We start from the raw sequence: 13,599 nt of genomic DNA, 5'->3' as shown, positions 1-13,599 counted from the left end.
CAGTTCAGATTGGAAACACTTCCTTAGTGATCTTGGTTATTTATGACTTTAGAGAGTCTTTCCACCAGTATATGAAAAATTTGTAACTAGCGATGTTTCTGGCTTACTACTTCAACTGTGGACTTGTTTATTTTGCTTCCATTGGCTGAAAATGCAATAAATATTTGGAGAAGTTTACTTACAATGTGCTGGCACTTTTGCTGCATGCTTGAAAACCTGTGAGTTATCTTTTAAAAATGTATTTTAGTATCGTGGCAATACTGAAAAACCTAAAAAAAAAAAATTTGTTCGTATGTCTAGAGAGCGTTACAAAAACTGCAAATCCACTTGGATGCAGTTGTTACTGCACCTTTGTGCTGGGCTTAATAAAATTTGCAGCAAAGAGCTGATGGAGGGATCCTGTGGAAGTTGGTGCTGGCACCTTGGGAAACTGGCTTACATGTATTTATATCTCTATATATATGTGTGTGTGTGTGTGCGCGCATGCATACACACCCCCATAACAGCATGCCGATTAATTCTTGATTCAACGTTGTCCTTGGATAAGCGTTATAAAATGAGCTGAGCTGAGCTGTAACCTGCACATCTTTGCAGAATGATTAGAGCAGGATCAAAATCCATCTGTAAATCCGAGTTTCCCTTCGTTTCCGTCGCTGTACATCTCTGAATGACAGTGGATTCATTCCTGCGCTGGAGATGTGCCAGAAGTTTCTCATCTCGCTGTCTGTGGGCTGTTCACTCGCTTGCGCTCTGGCGCTTTTTTTTTTTCTTTGAGGTTTTCTGATGCCTATAGAGTGAGCTCAACTCAAAGGTTTGCAGCTTTGCTCTCGCCTGCTCTGCTGTAGGAGCCAGCCTGGGCTTCCAGCACGGTGAGGAATACGCTGTGAGCGGCTGCTTTCCCTCTCGTTTCCCTGCAGGTGACTCAGAAACTTCACAATGCGGCTGGTAACGTATTTCATTTCCTAAATAAATACTTAAGCGTTTCTCTCGTGAAGCTTTGCAAGCTCTCGGATAGACTGGTTTCCTTAGAAGTAATTGCATGAAGAGCTGTCGCGGGTGGGGGGTGCCTACCGGGACGTAGATGCTGTTTGTTTTACTTGCCAGCCAGAGATGTGCAGGCAGATTTCCTAAAGGAAGCTTAAATCAAGCAGCAGGTTTTTTTTTTTTTTTTTTCCCCCTTTAGATAAGGAGGCTTGCACAAATACAGCCTAGCAGATGCAATTTCTAATGCGCACAAAGCTGCAGCAAGTTTATTAGGGAAACTGAGATTTCAGACTGTATTATGGTGTAGGTTCAGAAACGAGGGAATCTTCTTCATGTGGTAACAATTTAAAACCACGTTTGAGAAAATGCCTGAGGATTCAGAGGGCTCTTAAGAGCCGTGGTCATGCTGCTGTTGCAGAATTTCTGTAGGTTTAACTGCCCTTTTATTTTTGCTCTGCGATTATTGGGGGAAAAAAGCACGGCTACGGTTCATGGGGTAACCCTACAGGGCTTTTAAGCGTCAATATTCAGCAGGCATGTCAGGTCCTCTGTATATGAGCCCTTGAACAGCGAGCAGACCAACGTAAAGCTTCTGTAGCCAAGAGTTCAGCTGTTTGTCAACATGGGAGATCTCACATATATTGTCATGTGCAATAAGGACGGGTTGTCAGGTTTGCATGAAATCTTACAGGACATGCTGGGAGGACCAATCCTGACTATGACAGCGGTCAAAGAAATGAAGTAATTAATCTCAAATTGATTTTTTTGTGGCATTCACAGCACAATAGTTGTAGTAGGTAGAGATTTAGTTCAGAGGCATTAGTTGTGTACATGGGGCATCAAAGCCCTTTTAAGAACAAATTATGTTTTTTTTCCTTATGAAAGATTGCTTCCCCCAAGGACAGGTTTTTCAGTGTGGGTTACGTTTACACCTGATGCAAAACTGCACAGTATTTCAAGATAGTTTAGAAATAACCCATGAGGCTTTTTCATTTTCTTCTACTTGCAAACAGACCACTTAAACGTTGTATGCGCCATTAAAAACCTATCAATCAGAATGCAATATGTTGAAATGAATGTATATAAACACCACAGGGTAATATATTAAACAAGGTACTATTAACTCTGAAGAGGTATAGTAGACTAACATATTTCTGAGACAACAAATTAGAGTTAAAGCTAATTGTAAACGGTAATGTGGGCATTTCATTTTAGGGTTTTGACACCGCAGGTGAGAATATATATACTACACAGGCAACATCTAGCTGCCTGCAATCCTCTTGCCGCTTTTAAATCAGCAGGAAAGAAGGAGGAGGCTTAACATTATTGATATTGATATATCTGACATGACATAGAAGATATGGGTCCTAAACTGTAGCGTGGGTGGATGGAAAAAAAGCAAATATTGAATTATAATTTCTACAAAGCTAAAATTAATCTGAGCTTTTATGTTTTCCAGGACAACTTGTCAGACAATGTAAACTAATTTGCTAAATTGCACAGGAAAAAGAATGCATTAGCAGTATGCAATTTAGCTAGAGCTGAATATATTTTGATTCCTTTTATTGCCTGCTTCAAGTTTTGCCAGCTGTTTGATAGGTTAGATAAGCTATATAGGTAGTCTTGTAAATAAATATGTATATGTAAAGAGTTTGTTTTAATAGTAAGATGCTGGAATTCACTTAACGCTCACAGGTCAGTACTGTCGAGCCACCTGCATTGTGTCAAATATTTTTCTGTCCATTACGAAGTACAGATACTATATCTGCCCTTCCCTTGCTTCAAAACTCTGGCCTCTTAAAACTCCATTTTTACATTATTTAAGGGTCCCGCAAGTTCTTACTCTAATGGTTTGTGGGCTAATGTAATCTGCGTAAAACCAATGAGACCATTTATACGCCCAACGGTCACCAGTTAGTTCATATATTTTGTATTTAAAAGTTTATATAGACCTGAAATACAGAAATGAGATCAAATTCAAGGACACATTCTATACTTGCAGCAGTTTCTCTGGATGTCAAAGAAAACACAATAATAAATGACTTTGCTTGTTGGTATGCTCTCCCAAGGTAAAGTCAGAAAATACCCATAACTATTAAATAGACTTGTGAGTGTAGGTAAACTTCATTGTAAAAACAATATTTAACACTTTATACATCTGAAAAGCCTGCCCTATAGCTTCCTGTGGTGTTTGAACAGGCAGTAATTCACAGGGGTATGAGTAATTTAGTCTTCAGATGTTCTTACGGGACGTTGTGCCGTACCAGGAGCCAGCGGTGGTGTTAATAGACCTCACGTGGTTCAAGCACTGTGCTGAACTCGCTCTTGATCCAAGCAGCGTCGTCAGAAGTGCTCTTGCTGGCGCTGGTGGCTGTAGGATCGGGCAAAAAGGCTACTGTGTTTGCAGTGATACCACTCAGCAGGCTTCGTTGTCATCAAACAGCGAACGCTTGTCCCGATGTACCTGACCGTTTCCTCTCCCAACGTTGTCTGGGAACTCCTCAGACCTCAGCGTCCATCTGAATGCAGGTTAACGTATCGTAACCCGAGTTTGAATGTGCTCCTGTGCGACAGGTTTAATGTGTAAATACGGTATACTGAAACACCCACAGCAATGCTAAATATAATGTTAAAATTCCTCAGAAAATGCCAATTTTGCCTAGGAGTTCATTAGGAGTTTGGTCTTGAGCTATGTGAAGTAACCTTCGTTCTCGTTGAATTCAGCAGAATCTAGATGGAGAAATTTTCATTTGGAAAGGTCAGGTCCTTTGAAGAGTATATAACGCACTTTTGAGAAAAAGAGTCATTTGGGAAAATATCTACTAGGTAAGAGCACTGATCATATCTCTTCTTAAATATCTCTATGAGAAGGCGGGAGTGATTAAACTTTGACAATACTTCATTTAAAGGTATGTCAAAATAAGTGAAGATAGACATAGCTTAAGGTAGCGCTCAGAAAAACTGTGAATAGCGATAGAACTCTGTTGGTAAGAACATTGGCTGATATGACATGGTTTTATGTAGAGGTTGAACCAGGCCATTGAATTGGGACGGGAGATCTAGACTGAGCTGCTGGGCGACAGCGGAGAAAGGAGCTGTCCCCCCCCCTATGGCCAGATACCTTTCCTGGGCTGTTTGTATTAGGCACGTTGAAACATCTTGGAAGCAACAGGCTTTGAGGAGAGCGAGGCTGCTTTGGGAGATGACGTTTAATCCTGAGCACCGACCGTAACGACGCCCCTCAGCTGCAGCCAGCCACGTCAGCTGGGGGGAACCCGCTTGTGGGAAGACTGAGAGTAAAATATATATAACTTAGCTAGAGGGGAAAGGATAGGGAACACAAACCACTCACCAATCTGAAAACTCGGTATCAAGGAAAGAAGAGGAGTTATTTTTGGTGGAATGAAAAGATGTAGTGAGTAAGATGATAAAGGCAGGGAATTAGGCTGAATATAGGGAAACACTTCCTGCTGAATGGTCTTTTTTGTAGTATGCAAAATAATCTCCGTAGGGAGCCAAATGAAACTTTACAACTTAAACACCGAAACAGAGCTATGAGAAGCTACGTGCCCAAATGAACGTGGCACATAATTCGTCAGACAACTAAACTCATTTTTTAATTCTCTGTTAAGATTGCCGTTATATTAAATCATCTCTTCTGTGGCAAAGGAAATTTGTACTAAAATCTCAAAAGTTATTTTCGGGATTCAGTGAAGTGTTTAAGTAGGATTATTAAATTATAAGTGTTTAAAACACCTATAAGATGAAGGTGTTTAACAGCACTATTAAACGCAAAGCCTAGCTGAGGTACGTTTCAACATCAGCGGTGCCGTCCAACCTTCCTGGCAAGAAATTAGACTGAAAAAACAGAAGAACAGGGTAAAGTTGTCCAGTAATTCTTAGAGAGAATATTGTGTCTGATATTCTGGGCGAGCAAGCTGCGTGTGGAGATTGGTGTAATCAATCCACCATGCCCAGTTTTAACCAACATATCTCAAAACAGCTAAGCTGCCTAAATGCAAAGGCATTTGTAGAAAAGTGTTTTCAAGCCTGTTGCCTTGCTGAGAGGTAACAGCACGCTCGCCATTCGCTCTGCAGAATTACCAGCAAGTCCTTGTGAAACACTTAGCAGTATCAGTGTCATTCCCAGCTGCGCGAATCGACAGCTCCCACCCGTAAGAGATTTTGCTGAACTTCCTCTGCCGAAACTCCCCTTCCCACCCGGGCCGCCGGCGCTGGCCAGAGCAAGCAGAGCAGGAGTTAAACGTAGTGGTGGTCCCTGAGTGAGTCTCCCCCCGCCGGCAGGGCTAGGGTTTACTGTGATTCACACTTCAGCTCCCACGATTTCATGAAACAATCTTGTCTCCCTGCCTAAACCACCGTGCACCGGGCTAAAACTAGCAGAGGCTTCTGCTGCTACGATATCCCTTATTCCTGCCTGGGCACTGCCGCACCTGTGAGACTTTATTCAGCCGTGGCCAGGCTAGCTGGAGGAAGGGGAAGCCGGTCGTGAGGATGGTGGCCCCTCTATCCTCCAGTGGGGACAGAGGGGACCTCCCTTTTCCCTGCCTGGCCGTTTGGGTGAAGCCAGGGTCCTCGAGAGCCGTGGAAAGGCAGATTTCTCTTTCTGTTGCCTGGTGCTGGAATTGCCTTTTATCTCTCATTTTGCTGCTGTACTTGAGTAGTGGTGAGGAAAAAACAGGTAATACAAGAAGGTTATTTCTCTTGCGGTCTTGGAGGGGTTGGGGAAACAAGCACCACGCTTACCTGCAGATGATGGGCACCTTCTGAGCGCGCTTATCATTCGCGTTCACACCTGAAGAGAGGGAAACTTAAAGCACGGAGAGAAGAAAACCTAATGCTTCACATAGAAATAGCCTCCAGACTCCAGAGAGAAGACAGACAAGACCACTTTTCTCAGGAGCTTCCTGCCCGTGTGAGTCCCAGCGGCGAAGGAGCAGGACTGCTCTGCTTTCAGCTCCCGGCAAACAGTCCTTCTCCCCAGGTGCAGAGAGCTGCGGAGGGGAAGGGCTTATACTTGCTTGTCGGTCAGAAGCAGCTGTTGGTGAACAAGTAGGTTGTATCCGTGTTATCTGTGCAGTCCTTCTGTGGCTCCCTTTTACTGAATGTTGTGATCTATATCCAGTGACTGATCTAAAACTGAATTGCTTCTGCAGGCATTATAGCTAGCGAATTTTCTCTGGTTAGATGTGAGTAGAATGTAACTGACCTGCCGAATCTTTAATATGGGTACTGCTGGAGTAGGAAGGACACGCTGGTGAAAGTTGGCTGTAGCCACCACCAAGGGGCTGCTGTCATGCCGCTGCCGTGTTTTCTGCAGAAGGAGCTCGACGGTAGAAAGCATCATGGTGTCCTAAGTGTCCTTGTTGTATGATCTAGTGATATTTTGCTCTGAGTCATGATGATCGTAGGGTATATAGGTACCCTACGTGTAGGTAGATATGTAACATATGTGTAACATATATCTTAATTATCTTAAGATATTAATTAATATCTTAAGTGTGAGCAATTTTTTCTCATCTTGTATCTAGCTTTGTAATCTGCTGCTTGCTATCTCGGACCGAAAGAGCAGCTCACGAGTCCGGAAGTTTGTCTAGTTTTTCTGGCTGTTTCAGCTGAGGTAATAAAAGGTATAAGCTCTAGCCACAAATTTGCCTTCTTCCGTATAACAGAGAAAAGACTGGGAGGTTTACACAGGTGATTTTGTTCCCTTTGTAGTTTCAGGTCAAAACATTTTGATTTCCTATACTAAAAATAAATTGGGTAGCATTGGTACATTGCGAAACAGTTGCAGCAGTTAGCTGCTGGCAGTTTAGTTGCAGATGAAATAACAGTTTCTGCATGCTGCTTCTCAGTGATACCTGAGTAAGTTGTGATAGCGTACGGTATTGTAAAGCTTAGTATAAATTTGTAATAATCTTTGGATACCCTTTGGATGGATGCTCTCCATAAAATATTGGTTCTTGCCTTTCAAAAGTCCTGCTTTTCTGCTGGATAAATTATACTGAAGGATATGTAGATCCAAGTGCTTGCAATCAGCTTTTATTTGCTAGAAAGCAAGCGGCAAGGACGGTGTGCATTTCAGGTCCAGTAACCTCTGTGAGTTCAACTGGTCAGAACAGGGACAGGACAGAAGCTCTTAGTTACGGGAGATGAAAGTTCTTTGTAGCGTGACAAGAGTGTTTTGAGCAGCCTCTAAGGAAAAGTAAATGAATTTGTAAGAGACCAAAGGATTTGTTTGTTTGTTTTGTTTTTACAGTGAAACCCTTACACACCCTTACTGGTTTGTAAGCCATTCTCTACTGGTTTGGTGAGCTAGGAGGAGAGAAATATCTTTATACAGTGTACAATCTTAGAATACATCTCAAAATGTGATTTAATGTGATTCTAATCACTCTGAGAAGGATCAGAAACGAGGAGGATGCTCTTGGAGTGGTTCCCCCCACTCCCCCAAGTTGTGCCGTGCGCTCGCCCTTATTAGCAAATCCTTACTCTGTTATGTTAATTTGGTGCATCTTGCTTAGTCTTGATAAGCATAAAAGAGATTAGGGCATGTTAACATCTACTGTAGTCCCGCCTCAGAGTGCGTTTTGGCAGATATCCTTACATCAGTTTCTGCAGCGCTGAAGGTAGCTGAGCTTGATCTTTCTTTTGCCATCCTGGGCATAATCCCAGAAACATTAGGTTTGGAAATCTTTCAACAGAAATGCCTTGTGATTATGCTAGCTGCCTGCCAGCGCTTCCCTCGCCAGGAAGCAGGGAGGATTATGGTCACACCTCAACAAATGGCCTAATGAGCTGAATTAATAACAGCTTGGGAACAGGTTATTCACGAATACAAAAGCAAACTCAACAGCTTGTGTGCTTCCTTTTAGACCTTTCAGTTTTCTTGCTCTTGGTAGGCTAGGTTTGAATATGCAAGCCCCTTCTGTGTTGGTGCCTCTGCCCCAGTCAGAGACTTGTGTTGCTGGGCCTGGTGAGGTCCACAGCTGTGCGACCTCTGGTATGAGCAGGACACCTGGAGCAAAGCAGTGGCCAGCTCTGCCAAGAGCCCATCTGAGCAGAACAGCAGATACGGCAGGCTCTCATCTTTAATCCTGGAAATCAATGGCTCTTTGGAAAACACAAGAAAAAAGCTTTTGGGGACAAGCTCAAGGGGGATGGAAGGTAACAGGGCAGCCGAGACTGTAAAACATTGAGGGACAACCAAGGCAATGTTCTCCACAGGTGGTTGGAGTGACCGCTCTCCCCAAGCATCACCCCAGGATGCGAAGCTACCGAGCTCTTCCTGATGGACTTTCTCCAGACTGTGCCATATTTAAGAGCTTGCCAAAGAGCATTGACGTGTTCCTTTAAACAGCTTCTGCAGAAAATTTTCTTGGTATGTTTTTATGTATTTTACTTTGGTAAAGGCGTTTGCCTGTCTTCCCTGTCCTTGGGAATAGGACACAATTTGTAAAGGGTTGAGAGTTGAGGTGTTAGTCTGGGAGCCTGTACAGGCTACCTTTAAGGGAAGACCTGGGCTATTGGGCCATTATCTGCATCATGTGTCTTCGGGGACTGGCCCTCTGGCTTGAGCCGTTGCATTTTGCTGTTCCAGTTACAGGTTAGTACCTGCTGCCAACAGGAACAGGCCACACGGAACCTGCCTCCGTCACTAACGTTAAGACTTCTTATTTTCACTTCTCCAGGAAGATGCTACAGTTGCAAAGATGACTGCAAGTCGTTGTTATCATCCTTGGAAGAAAATTGCATCACTTAAGCTAATTACCAAATAGCATTCCTCCTCTGAAAAATCACATATGTGAACTCTCTTGGAAAACCAAGCACAGAACTTTGAAACCAGCCTGATTCCTGAGACTTTTTGAGCAACATGATGTCGCTAGCCTACCTCCTAAAGCACGGCTAAGAGTGGCTAAATAATAGCTGTTTAGGAATGACTTTTCCTCTAGAAATCTAGTCCTCATGTGTTTAGTATTTTACTAAGAAGCTTCATACAGCAGCTTCACTACTACCAGTGCTAACCGTAGTCAGTGAGGGTATTCTCCAAGGAGGGTGAGGGACTCCCCAGATGTTAGTTCGTGTGAGCTGAGGACCATGAACGCGTGTGGGTCGCTGGACAAACCTCCCGTCCCTTAGGCTTGTCAGCTTAGTTGATGGCAATTAAATTAAAACATTCAGGTTTCAGGCAGAGTTTGAAGATCTTGGGAAGCAGAGGTGGCTGGGAGCTTTACTTGGCAGTAGGTACTTGTGGTGGTGGTGGCAGACAGAACGGTTTTCAGGTTTTGTGTTATTTGTTGCGTTGTTTTTTTCTCTTAAGAGTGTGGCTGAATAGGTTGTTCTCCTTTCCTGCATTGCAGGCAATTCATCTCTAACTCTAGTTACTCTAGTTAAATCACTGCATAGATGTTAGATGTTAAAAGCAGCAGTCCAACCCTGTTGGACTTTGGGATTATTTTAAAGCCACATGCATTCTTTTTAATTAGTTTCTTTCTTTCCTGTGACACTTCCTGATAGAACATCTTCTATTAATAAAATAAAACTCCTCGTAATCGGTGTAAGTTAACAAGTTTCCAAATGTTGTGCTAACAAATACGACCTCAGCACTTACTTCTCAAACCAGTATGTTGTCTCTTAGCCTCTGATGTGAATCCGAAAAGCAGGCTTTAGAGTAGCTTTATGACACCAAAAAACCCCATTTTTTTGTGTATTGAAAGAGCGAGCTATGAAGAGGAAAACTGGCTCAAATCTGATATAAGAAACTTTTGCATCAGATTTGCTTGCAAGTTTTGGGTAAGTACTGTTGATGCCTCAGCATTAAAAAGAGCTTGGTAAGTGTTTTCCCATCCTTGGACTCCACATTTCACAGGAGTATTCTTGAGTTTTGCATTTTTAATGAAAATATATTTCTGGCCTTCTCTGCAGAGAATAGCTTGCGAATGTGAAGTCCAAAGGCTCAAAAAACCCAAAGGCAAATGAAGCACCCATATTTATTGCTATTTAAAATCATTCTCTTTTAATTCAGTTTCACGAGATTTGGGGTTATGCCTTACAAATTTTGAATGAGAAGATAACTGCTTATGAAATCTGTTGCAAATGACTAAGAAACTCTATCAGATTTCATAAGTTCATCATAAATGTTACAGCCTGCCATTTAGAAACTGCTTTGTGAAGAAAAAAAAAAATTAATGGAATGTTTTTTTATAAGTCCCATTTTGAGATATTTCTTCCCATCTCACAAGTTGATTGGAAATTATTTAAGGAAAGAAGAAAGAGAAAGTAAAATTGAAACCTTTGATGTCGATTTTTCTCTATTTTTATCTTTTTTCTCACTTTTTCTCTCCTTTCCATCCCAAGTCTTTTATGTAGTCACTGAGGAAAGCATTCCTTGCCCTTTGAAAAAGAAATGTAATAAATGGCTGGGCTTATTTCTAACTACTGCTATACCGTATAACCAGGTGGATTTACCAGACACTATGTGCATTATAGTGACAATGTGCAGTCTTGAGGAGGAAAAAGCCGCTCAGCAGTTCAGCTTGTCTCTGGAGGACACCCGGCTTGCCTCTTTCTGGGGTCTCCTAAGGTTATGACCCTTAGCCGCGTGCACCTCGCCCTGCCTTGCCCTTGGCGTGCTGCTGAGCTGCTTTGACCTCCAGCAAGGTGCTCCTGCGCAGGAGGCCCCTCAAGTACTAGTGCATCTTCTTGGCGCATTTGAATTTGCTGCTGCTCTTTCAGTGAATGCCAATATTCAGCACTGAATGTTGCTTGCCCATAGTGCCTGTAACCTGCTGGATGCTGTTATGGAGGCTGCTCTTATCCATCTCCCTTCCGATGGGAGAAGCTCCAGCGCTTCTTCTCGGTATGAGAAGTTTTCTCCATGGTCTGACTGTTCTGGTGACTTGCCTCCAAACCAGTTACTTTGCTGGGAAGGAACCTGGATCAAGTATTCCAGCTGCAAAGGTGTTGCCGTTTCACATGACAGTGTCACGACGTGATCCGCTCTGCACGGGGCAGAGGGGTCTCCCGTTTATTTCTCCCTGATACCACTTTGTAGCTCCTTTTTTTGTATCCCTCAGGTCTCAATGCAATTATTTGAATCGGACAAGATGCTCATGTAAATATAATTACATCCTTCAATGTCTGCTGCATTTCATCTGTTAATAGTAAGTTTAATCTGCTCACGAGTTCACCAAACTCCAGCATTCTTTCTGATCTTCGTCAGGTTTGGCTGACAACTGGTATCATCTGCAAATTGTATTCCTTTGCTGCCTATCCCTTTTTTCCATATTAACAACAAATATTAATATGGAGCCCTATGAGACCATGCTCTTAAAGCTTTGCTCATTTTATTTCTGAATGCACAAACATAAGCCCTGATGCTCAAGAGGAGAATTCCTTTGCATGCTAGGCACAGCTCAGCTGCCCCTCAACCACTGCCATTTTATCCCCGTATCACAATATTATTTACCTGTGTTAAGAGCAAGCTGAACAATGTTTTCCTAATCCATGGGTTAGTTTCTTAAAAAAAAAAAAAAAATCAGTGTAGTGTAAACCACCTGCTTTCAGAAATACACAGACACTTCAGATGAAGAGGTTTCCTATGAATAGTTTAGAAACAGGTTAACTGAAGTGGTCTAAACCCAAGTATTTTTACATGTCCCTAACTGAGTAAACGACCAGTTCTTTAAGCAAGCTTTAGTTTAAGACACACTATCTGCAGTTTGTGCTTCTTTGGTAGAAATGCATATTGTCAGGAGGAGGGCTGTTCTGGGTGATTCTGTATTTGCGCTCTGTGGCAAGCAGCATTGACTGTGGTAGAAGTTTACTAGATTTTAGGCTTTTTTTTTAGTTTTTTTTTTTTTAGATTTTTTTTTTCCCTTGAGCAAAAGGCAAAGTTACCAAAAGGTAATATGGAACCAGCAGCCCTCCTAGATAGGCAACTTTTGATTTCTGTGGGAATAAATGCAGCAGAGCAATACTACTTTCTACCTTAAGAGAGCAGGAACATCTCCCCTGCAGCTCTCTTGTCACTCTGAATGAGGCCACTGTTACTGCTTTTCACTGCGTAAACAGAAATGCTCACAAAAACGATAACAGTCTTGTCCCTGCTGTAGCCAATTCTATGCTGCATTTAAATGGTTCACCCCTAGATATCGTGCCCTGATTTGCTTCGCTTGGGAAGCGCACGTTATTGTTGCTGTCTGGTCGGCCCAGTGCCGTTTTATTCTTGCGCTGCCTGAGAATCACATTGGCTCATCTGGATTTTATGAGCGTGTGTGAGAGCCACAAAATTGTGTGGAATAGCACCATCTTTTCACCGTGGGGGAGGGAGTAAAAAAACCTCCCCAAAATCCAAATGTGCAACAGAAACCCAGATGCTTAGTCTCTCTGTTCTCGTTTAAAGTAATGCTGAATTTTCTGTTAACTTTAGCAGGAACAGACTAAGGCAAATGCGGAGACCTTTTAAAATTCACTTCTGTATGTTTAATATAACACTAAAAAAGATACTAATCTCAGAAAAAAGTTGAGTATATCTTTTCTTGTCTTAATTTTTGTAGTAAATCTAAAATGTTACCATAAATCAAACAGCAACTGAGTTATCTTCCCATTTTGTGAGAGACGTATATCAACTCTGGGCCAGTCTGGCATGTCTTACCTGTTTTCAAACCAGGAAGAAGAGGTAGAAGGCATTTGATAGGGCTCAGCTAGTCCTGTGAATGCAAAAGTCAGTCTTACTGCTTCTATAGATTGAGTGGGATTTTGCCTTTGAAGCCCTCTAGGTGACTTGCAAATGTAAACCATATAGGTAGTTAAAAATAATCACCTTCTGGGTCACCTTGTCCAGACATTAGTTTGGTATGTTCTTGCATCTTCTGTTGGCATGATCAACAGGAAAGCTTGACTGGTGAAAAACGTCGCTGCGTCGGCAAGCTTTTGGAGGTAGGCTAGGTCCTACTCATTTTAAATACGTTTTCCTGCTTCTCAGATTTTCCTTATGAGCATGGCACTAGTGCTTACCCACTTTTTTTAAAGGGTTTCTTAAGTGAAAATTGTATTTTTTTTTTTTGCTTGGGAGAGATCAATGTGACTTCATTCCAGTAATTTTGTCTGTCTGTTTTTCTTCCCTTGTCTTGGATGACAGCTCAGGGCAAATGCTGTCTTCAAGACTCTGCTTCAACTACATAGTGAGGGTGGTTGCCTTTGGGGCGCTACTGTAACTTCTTGGTAATGTTTTATCTTAAGTCAACAATAAAGGATCCTTGAGGCTGTAACGTTCTATTCTACTAGGAACCTAGATAGTGGCGCTTTTTTAAGTTGGTGTTTTGCTAGTGCCTAAGATCGTAGGGCAGTATTTAATAGCCTGCCTTTTCTTTTTCTCTCCCTCAAATATCCCAGTCTATTTGCCCACCTCTTCTCCTGCTTTCTATAGGAAACGTAAGAGCCCACTAATAAAACCTGCAGCAACTAATGTGTTTTTTTTTCCATAGAACAGAAATGCTAGTGTGGATGTTATTGGTCTGAAAATGGGCAACCAAGTGATTAGTATGAAATTGTGATGGAAAATGCCCACTCACAAAGGAACAGATGCAAATT

The 13,599-nt window shown here is 42.3% G+C and overlaps 1 protein-coding gene across 1 annotated transcript in view; it reads left to right on the top strand.

Annotated features, from left to right (window-relative positions):
* Positions 1-921: 921 nt before the first annotated feature.
* SCHIP1 (schwannomin interacting protein 1) overlaps positions 922-13,599 on the top strand; it is a 212,224-nt gene continuing 199,546 nt past the window's right edge. The window contains exon 1 of the mRNA XM_068953837.1: positions 922-945. Coding sequence (XP_068809938.1) covers positions 937-945 — 9 coding nt within the window. The 5' untranslated portion in view covers positions 922-936. The remainder of the gene's footprint in view (positions 946-13,599) is intronic.

Source organism: Struthio camelus, chromosome 9 (assembly GCF_040807025.1).
Source record: "Struthio camelus isolate bStrCam1 chromosome 9, bStrCam1.hap1, whole genome shotgun sequence".
Classification (NCBI taxonomy): domain Eukaryota; kingdom Metazoa; phylum Chordata; class Aves; order Struthioniformes; family Struthionidae; genus Struthio; species Struthio camelus.
Note: the sequence above shows the minus strand (reverse complement) of the source record. Positions and strands in the feature narration are given on the sequence as shown.